This window comes from Passer domesticus, chromosome 8 (assembly GCF_036417665.1).
Source record: "Passer domesticus isolate bPasDom1 chromosome 8, bPasDom1.hap1, whole genome shotgun sequence".
In the NCBI taxonomy this organism is placed as follows: domain Eukaryota; kingdom Metazoa; phylum Chordata; class Aves; order Passeriformes; family Passeridae; genus Passer; species Passer domesticus.
Genome location: NC_087481.1, coordinates 40,083,859 through 40,093,358, shown reverse-complemented (window position 1 = coordinate 40,093,358; position 9,500 = coordinate 40,083,859). Strand labels below are relative to the sequence as shown.

The 9,500-nt window shown below is 39.6% G+C and overlaps 1 protein-coding gene across 1 annotated transcript; it reads left to right on the top strand.

The window, feature by feature from the left end:
* Positions 1 to 673: 673 nt before the first annotated feature.
* LOC135306540 (cytochrome P450 2H1-like) lies at positions 674 to 8,311 on the top strand. Its single transcript, XM_064430678.1, has 9 exons — positions 674 to 901; positions 1,961 to 2,123; positions 2,964 to 3,113; positions 4,832 to 4,992; positions 5,206 to 5,382; positions 5,807 to 5,948; positions 6,230 to 6,417; positions 6,881 to 7,022; positions 7,504 to 8,311. The coding sequence occupies exons 1-9, from the start codon at positions 725 to 727 to the stop codon at positions 7,683 to 7,685; spliced, it is 1,482 nt and encodes a 493-aa protein (XP_064286748.1). The 5' UTR covers positions 674 to 724; the 3' UTR covers positions 7,686 to 8,311.
* Positions 8,312 to 9,500: the final 1,189 nt, after the last annotated feature.

The window sequence follows — 9,500 nt, the reverse complement described above, 5'->3', positions numbered from 1 at the left end:
GAAAGCTGTTTCAAACAGAACTGTCCAGAGAGATTTTGCTACAGAGAACTCATACTGAGCTTAGCTGAACTGATAAAGCCTGGAGCTAATAATGTCAAGGTTGTGTGTTTGATCCCTGTAGGGGCCATTCACTTTAGAGTTGGACTAGATGATCCTTGTTGGTCCCTTCCAACTCAGAATATTCTGTAAGTGTTCAACACACTTCATTTTTCTTGCCAGCATTATCCACTGCATTGTCTTTGAGCACTGCCTTCACAGATCAGAGATAAACAGAGATGACCAATCTTCTTCTGCAGATTCTCATTCAGGATTACTTTAAGAGTAATGTCATGTCTGTTTCTTATTACACAGAGACTTCCTAAGGTTATGAAAGCTATTTATTTTTTTTATTCAACTAATACTTCCATTCCCCTTCTTAAGCTACAGTTTTTACCATCTTCTGCTGCGCAAACGTTATCATCCCTTGTTTACTTGTTTCCCTACCAGGGCTTTGCTAGGTCTTAATTACCATTGCTTTAGGACTATTACATAACTCACGAAGTCAGCTTTAGTTCTTTCTTATCATTAGCAGATTAATAAGTAAACTCATATCTCAACAGGAATGGCAAGGCACTATTGGCTAATTTCAACCATGTGCTTTGGCACGACAGCATATAAATAAGCATGGATTTACAGGTCCAGCACCAGGCTTTTTTAACACTTGACTTCTCTTCCTTAACCCACCATGGAGGCCCTGGGAGTGACCACTATTTTCTTGCTGGTGTGCATCTCATGCCTTCTCTTTGTCACATGGAGAAGCAGATCTCAGAAAGGGAAGGAGCCTCCTGGTCCCACTGCATTCCCCATTGTGGGAAACCTGCTCCAGATAAACCCATGGAATTTGCCTGAAAGCTTTAAAGAGGTAAGGGACTGTCTTATTCTTTCCTATGTTTTCTTCATGGCGTATAAAACAAAGTCCAGTCCCGCTGTTCTCAGCTGAATTCACAAGCTTAATTTGCATTGACCAAATATTAAACAGAAACAAAAGGTTTCCCACACATACATGCTTATTAAATCTATATATAATCACTTTTATATATAAACACACACATATATATACATATATATACATATATATGTATATAAATATACATATATATATAATCTATTGTATATCTAAATCTACATATTACAGGTGTGTATATATAAATATATATGTCCTATTTATAAATATATATGTCCATATAATATAAGTCAGTCTATATATTGGCAATTGCCATAGTGAAATGAGTTATGTGCTGACCTCACAATTTGTACCACAGTACTACACTTTGCAGTGGATTTGCAATCAAGGCATTGATGCTGTTGCAGTGTAATCTTCCTGTGCTCAATTCCTCACCACGTTGGCAGCACAGCCTGGCCCTTTTTGTGGGGAGAGGACTGCTCCATTTTGCTGCCTCTGCTCCCCAGCAGATATGTAGGATCTCCTGGGAGTGGAAATAGCAAGTGCAGGAATTGAAGTAAAATCGTTTGGAGGTGAACTGTGCTGTCTATTCCCTCCTCTGACTGATGTCACCCATCTGGCAAAAATACCCCTTTGAGAGACAGTTTCACTGTGTGTGGTCAAAAACCATTTAGGCATTTGCTTCCATATTGTGTATATAACTGATTTTAGAGCCCATGTAAATTGTTATGCCCTGCACAAAGGTATTCTAAAATGTTTTGCCAGCCCTGAGAAGGGCTATTTTCTTTTCTCAGATTTGGTCTGGATACTCGCCATTTCCATTCATATTTCCTATTTCTTGTATGATTCCCTCATCTGTAACTCATAATTGAAAGATCTCTGCTTTGTTGTTAATCAGTGTCAAGTCTCAAAAGTGTTGGGACAACGACACATCATGTCTCAGACCTCTTTGCTACAAACATCACATGGCTATCACTGATGTTGTTATGTTGCTCTTTGTGCTCACCTTTCCTACAGCTCAGTGAGAAGTATGGTCCTGTCTTCACAGTACATTTGGGCCCACAAAAGGTTGTGGTGCTGTATGGCTATGATGTTGTAAAAGAAGCTCTGGTTGATCAAGGAGATGACTTCAGTGGAAGAGGCATTCTACCACTGATTAAAAAGCTCTTCCAAGGCACAGGTACATTCTTGGTAATGCCAGCATGCCAAACAGATGCTTTCAGAACTTCAGAAACACAGCTGACAGGGAAGTGCAGAGGGGCATGGTAGATTTTATTTACTACTTTTATGCAGACAAATTATCAATTAAAGGCAAAAAACCCGGCTCATTAGTTGGACTCTTGAGTAAACTGGTCCCCTGGAGAAGTATTTCAAGTCCCAGGATGGCTTCACTGAGCGCCTTTTTACTTCCAGTGTGCTTGAAACTCTGGCTAAAATTTTGTATATGAAATGTGCCTCTAAGGTCTTACATTCATTCCCCCATTTCTGAAAATATTTCGAATATAGACACAGCTAAGGAACCAGCAAAAGGAAAGTCCACAGTACAACAAGATAATATAGACTGACCCAGTAAGGGCCACAGTCCAGATTAGGTAATGAGATTATTTACCAGGTCAGTCGCTGGTATGGCATTTATAGTACATATTCCATTCCAATACCAACACCATTGGTATTGTCCATAATGATATGCTCTATTGCAGGTGCACAGCAGAACATTTGAGTGGTTATGTCAGTGTAAAGGCCTTGTGTCCAAGACCAATTCAGTGTTACTTCTTACTTAGTTCGTAACGTAGTTTTTCTTATCCTGGGAATAAAGTCAATTTTATTCAAGGGCTGTGACAGATGGATCAAATTTGTCACCTTCAGAATTGCAGAGAAGTTGTGATTTGGGGCAGATAGCAATTGCAGTGTAACTCCACAGAGAGGTGTCTTTGCATGCTGAGTACTTACTGTGTAGTTCCCATTAAAGGGGAAAAAAAGCTGTTTGATCATGAAGGTCTATTTTTCCTCCCTGTATCAGGCATTGTGACCAGCAATGGAGAGACCTGGAAGCAGCTGAGACGATTTGCACTCACCACCCTGCGGGATTTTGGGATGGGGAAAAAGGGCATTGAGGAGCGAATCCAGGAGGAAGCTCATTTTCTGGTGGAGAGGCTGAAGAACACACATGGTATGCTAAGGACTTTGTGCCTGTTGAGACACTGTGCATATCTTCAATTAGACAATGAGGGGTGTAGGGCTCATTTACAAAATCTATGACCCAAGGAGCGGGTGTACAGCTGCTGTTTCTTCTCCCTGCTTCTGTAGGCAAAGTTATCAGTGGGTCAAAGGCACTGTGATAGTATGGAGGATAAAAGTAGGAGAGAGAGGCTTGGAGAGTACCTTTTAACCTATTCTGCTTGAGGAACAAGACAGGAAGTGGCAAAAGGAATGGCTTTGCCACAGAGCCAAGGATGGAATTCAGCTGTGGAGACAGTGCTGGAATGCTGTCAGGTAACCAAGTATGCTCTTCTTCACCTTGTCTCCTACAACTCTATGTAAACAGATCTTGAAGAAGCAGGTGACTAGAGAATTCATTTGCAGATACTTGGGGCTAGGTCCATCTGAACACTAGACAATAGATCCCAGTATTGATGGGGCTGTCCAATGGGAACAGGTATATAGGCTGCTTCTGAGGGCAGGGTATAAGGTTACCCACTTGGTGTCAACCTGTAAATGTGTTTTCTAGTAATATATAAGTCAGTGTTACTTCTAAACGTGTCCCCTGAGGGTGGCACAGTACTAGCCACCCTTTTCATTGCCTGCCCTCAATGTGTGCCTATTCTGCAAGGGCGGGGAAAAGCAGATTGATCTATAAGAATGATTAAGCATCACTGTTTTCCATGGGCCACTAGAAAATTAAATCTGACTTCTCAGATAAACATTCATTTTATAAATCAGAGAAAACACTCTCACCTGCATTGCTTTTTATCTTTTGACTATCACAGTAATACTATATTTCTTATGCCCTTATGCAAGTCTCTAGCTCACCTTGTTGCAGCATCTTTTACTGTGTATTAAAAGGTTTTACAAGCAAAACATACACAACCAAAAAGTATAAGACCATAATTTACCCTTGATGCAATTAATAAATAAATATGACTAGTGTCTTCTACATTCAGCATTAATATACTCACCACCTCTGAAATATCCACTGAGCCTTCAATGGCTGTGGGGTCACCAGTCAGGCAGAGAACTGGCGCTATTGCTCCTTGGAATAGTCTGCTACCAAGTTGATATTTTCTTACTCTGTGATTTTCTTTCAGGATTTTATACCTTTTCATGTTATTGTTCCTCATCTTGAAACCTTGAGATGCACCCTATCACTGTCTGTAATTAGCTTTCCTTTCTTTCTTGGGTCTGATCTTGCTTTTTGCTTACACCGTAATTCTCTGCATGGGAGTCATGCAGCTGCGCTATCAAAACTAGACTTTGATCACAGGCATTTGAACCCCAAGGAGAGGGTTACACTAATAAAGTTAATAAGGAGGTCAATAATCTAAAGACGTGGTTCAGGCAAAGTCCCCATGGTTTCATTGGGATTTTGTGGGAATGTTTAAGCTGTTTCTAATAAACAGTCTGTAAGACAGATAGGCATGTGGAAGCTGAAGAGCAACTAAGGCACTCAGACCAGTGTTCTGCTGAGAACAAGACAGAAGAGATACTTAAACCACTATAAGAGTGAAATTAGTTCACTTGAAGAATAAGTTGGTAGGCCCTTCACCATCCTTTCAAAGGAGTGCAAAATTCTGGATCCCCAGAGGATGTGAAACTACCTAGTAGTGTCAGAGGAAGGGTTGATCCATGAAACACTGAAAGCAAGATACCTTTTTTTGGTGGTTGTTGCAGAGCAACCCCTGAACCCTGGCAGGTTCCTAATCCATGCTGTTTCCAACATCATCTGCTCCATCGTCTTCGGGGATCGCTTTGACTATGAGGACAAGAATTTTCTAAATTTAATTGACTGGATAGAGGAAAACAACAAGCTCCAGGCCTCTATACAAACACAGGTGTGTCTGGTTTTATTTCATATATTTGTTAGTTATTATAATATACAAATCCCTGAATGTAGTGGAACCATAAATGGTCATAAAATCCTGAGTAAGAAAGACCTACTGCTCCAAAACAGTTTACCTGCCCTATTTTCATAGTTACAATCAGGGGAACATTTTAGTTTAGCCACATTAATCAGAGTGTGCTTTTTCATCCCTTTATTTTTACAGCTATATAATTTCTTCCCGTCTATCATGGATTATATGCCCGGACCTCATCAACAACTGATAAAAAATATTGAAAAAGTTGATAAATTTACAACAGATATCGTAATAGAACACCAGAAAACCCTGGATCCCACTTGTCCTCGAGATTTTATTGATGCTTTTCTTAATAAAATGGAACAGGTACTGTAAGAGTAGAGATTTATTGGATTGTATGGAAATCACTGCTTGAATCAGATATTTTCTTTAACTTGTGATGGGTATTGGGTTTTTGCAAATACAGAGGGAACTTGCTCTTCATGACACATTGACTTCATTTTATCCTCTCCCATTTTCTTATCAAGTATTTTTAAACACAGAATTAACAGCATGAGCCGAAGTGATGAAAGCTGAAGACCAATCTGGTTAATATAATTCAATGCTCCTTCCATATCATACTATTATCTAGTAAACCTCCCATAAATGCTGGTGATCTGGAGAGTGAGTGTTGTATTTTTAAAAGAATGTTAGATGTGTTCATAAACCTACAGTATGGGTACAGGATTTTTCTTTTTAAGCAAACTCCTTGGGTTTGTCATTCAAAACCTTCTCCCAAATGTTCCTGCAGGAGAAAGGGAATGACCACTCAGTATTCACCGTTGAGACCTTGAGCAGAACCACACTCGACTTGTTCCTTGCAGGAACAGGGACCACAAGCATCACAATGAGATTTGCAATTCTGATTCTCCATAAATACCCAGAGATAGTAGGTAATGCAAAGAAATAGTTTAAAACTTTTTAATAGGTTGTGGGATCAGTTTGGACAATTCCTGTCACTACCACATGTGCCAATAGTCCCCTAAGGAAGTATGTTTTTGCCATGTGGAAATGTATATACGTCTTAGTTGTCTTCACGAGAAGCAGATGTTAGTACTAAATATAATTATATATTCCTGGCATGCTAAAAGCATATTTTGTTGTAAATATGGAGAGAGGTTAAGGCAAACAGATGGGGGACTTGTTCATTCAACATTTACTGATTTCTCAACAGAGAAGATGCAGAAGGAGATTGATTCCGTGATCGGCCGAGACCGAAGCCCTCGCATGTCAGATCGCAGCCAGATGCCCTTTACAGATGCTGTGATCCACGAAATCCAGAGATACATCGATTTCCTTCCCACTAATGTCCCACATGCTGTAATCAGAGACACCAAGTTCAGAGACTATTTTATCCCCAAGGTCTGTTACACTGTGTCCAAGAAAGGTCATAATCTCTTGAAAACAATTATTAGTTCTTTGTATTTTATTTATTTTCAAAAGCATTGAAATGTGATACTGAAATGATTTTTTTTTTGGAAGGGGACTCTGGAAGTTATTGTGTCCAGTCCCTTGTATTAGAAAAAAAAGAAGAATACTTTTGCAACCTCTGTATAAAGAGAGAGATATTTCTGGGTTGTTTTTTTTTTTCACATCAGTGTAAGTTGTAATTTATTTGGAAGCAATATTAAATACTCTAAACAAACTATTAAAATTCACTAAAAAACATCTTTGCCATACCAATGGCATATATTTCCATGCATTAAAAACTGGTTCATTTAAAAGTGGTTAAACTTTGACTACTCTTCTGTTTAGCACTGGGAACTTCTTAGTGCCTCCTTGCTTTAACATATCTCCATTGTACCTTTCTTTTTTGTTAATTCAGGACACTCTGATATTTCCTATGCTGACTTCTGTCCTACATGATAGCAAGGAATTTCCAAATCCAGAAAAATTTGACCCAGGACATTTCTTGAATGCAAATGGTACCTTCAAAAAGAGTGACTACTTCATGCCATTTTCTACAGGTAAGACCTCTTGCTATTTCAGATCCCAGACCATCCTCTCCTGAAATCTCTCTGAAGATTTCATGGCTCCATCACCATTGTCTGTACAATGTGATGGTGACATCTGCCAGAGTCACTTTGGGGAAGCTCTAACCCCTGCACTATAGTTCCAGCTGACTTCCTTTTTTAGCAAACACAAGAATTCCTCCAATGCCTTCTACAAGATGTGTATGAAGTGGGACTCAGCCATACAACTTGTCTCTCAAACCATCAAACAGCAGCAGAACTTGAGCAACCAGAGCCTCCAAACTACTTAGCGCTCTTGTTGTTCTAGACCTTTAGTTCCTAGTTTCATTCATGCTTCCCCAAAATACTGTAGTGCTGCCTCTGCATTCTGAGATGTCTAAATTTTCATGGAACTGTGGCTAAAATCAGTTATCAGCAAATACTCCACTGTGACCTCTTTTTTTTGTTTTTTTTTTTTTCTTTTTTTTGGTTGTAGGAAAACGCATCTGTGCAGGAGAAGGTCTGGCCCGGATGGAGATATTCATATTTTTAACATCCATCCTGCAGAACTTTACTTTGAAGCCTGTTGTGGATCACAAAGACATTGACATTAGCCCAATAGTCACCAGTCTGGCAAATATGCCCAGACACTATGAGGTCTCTTTTGTTCCACGTTAACCAAGTGAAGAGTTTCCAGCTCCCAAACTCATGAGTGCTCTGGCTGAATGACAGTCATTCCTCAGTCTGTTGAGAATGAAACACTCAGACCATTTGGTAGCTACTTTATGGAGAGAAGAGTACTTAGAAAATAAAATTGTATGGTGCCTTTATAATCACCACAGCCAGCTTGTAACATAGTAGACAATCACACAGGGAAGGACACAGTACCCTGTGCAAAATTACACAGATTCTTCTCTGCATCTACTTCACCCAGCTGTGGTTCCTGTCTGGCTCCTGACATGCCAGGCTCTAGCTCTCTGAGAGCCCTGCTGCTGCTGTTCCTATCACCTGAGGGGTTCCACCAGGAAGAGATGCTTGTACTACAGGGTTTTTAAAAACTCTGCCTGAAGTATCTCTCTGTACTTCCAGTTTGTTTGTAATCTATTTGTAAAGGCAAACATGAAACAAGGTGCTTTTTGTGTTAGATAATGATAATCTATAGAATTCTTTCCCCAATACTTACTGTCTACTGTGGTGGGGATAGAGTTTATCAGTGACTGGGCAGACTGGTTGTCCTCTGTAATTACAATGAGGGTTTGTGAAATTACACTTTATACTGCAAAATAAAGAAGTAGTATACTGAATTGTTGTTTTTCTGATATTCCAGAACATCTTTTAGTGAAAAACCAGTGTCCACAAAGCTCATACTCCAAAATCTCTTTCAAGTCCTGTACACATCTGACTGCTTCATTTCACTCATATGAAATGTACTATGGCTTGAAGAATGAGCTGGTTAATGATCTATAAACGTCCAATCCTAATTTTGGATAAAGCTGCACTGACCCCATGGGACCCATTAGAACCCCAACTGTGGTTACAGAGCTGTTCACTGGGGAGAAAAAGGACAAATTAAGTAATACCAGGATCCCCCCAAGTACCTTTTCCTAGATGAATGCCAGCTTGCACTTTCCCAATATTTTATGAAGTATATAAAGATCATTAACAGCAATGTTACAATCAGAAAAAAATAATAAATAGAGTTTATATGACTTGCCAAGCATATATGTACAGATCAATGGCTGGCATTTGCTGTCTTGATCACATTCCCATCAATGTAAAATATATAGTGATTACAGTGAAGACAGACAACTGAATCAGTATTATGTGGGAAAAGACAGAACTGTAATATTATCACAATGCCATTAACTGTTTATGTGAAACAGACTGAACTTGCTTCCTTTAAAAGATTAATAAACTAGATATACTATGCATTACTAGCATGGTATTGCAAAGGCAAAAAGCCACAAATTCCACAGAATCACAGAAATAAATTCCCTCACCAGATAAAAAGAAGAAAACACTGTACTTCCTCTTTAGCTGTGTCATGACTAAAATAGCCAAAACAAATGAGGGAGCAGCTTTCTTATTGCAGTTATCTTCCTTCATGCTGACAAGGAGGCAGCCAATGCAGATCAGCAAAACAGCTTCAGTGCTTGGAGACTCCACCATGGTATGAAGTGGGCTTTGGGATTAGAGGAGGGCTAAAGCCATGTGCCCTGATTCTGAACACTGTGGGTGTCTCCACAAAGTACTGCTCTGAAACTTGAATGACTTCAGAATAACCTGTTAGTGTGGCTGGGCAGAACTGTCTTAAGATGCTGGACTAAAAAGAATTCTCCTCTGGAACCGAACTCTTCTGCTTCTTCTAAAAGAGCTGTTATTTGTTAGGCTGATTTTCATTCCCTGGTTTGCAGCTGCAGTCCACAACATCAAGAACTGCTTCAGCTCCAAAGTGGTTTGCAGACCATTTTGATGACACACTTTGCCCCTGGA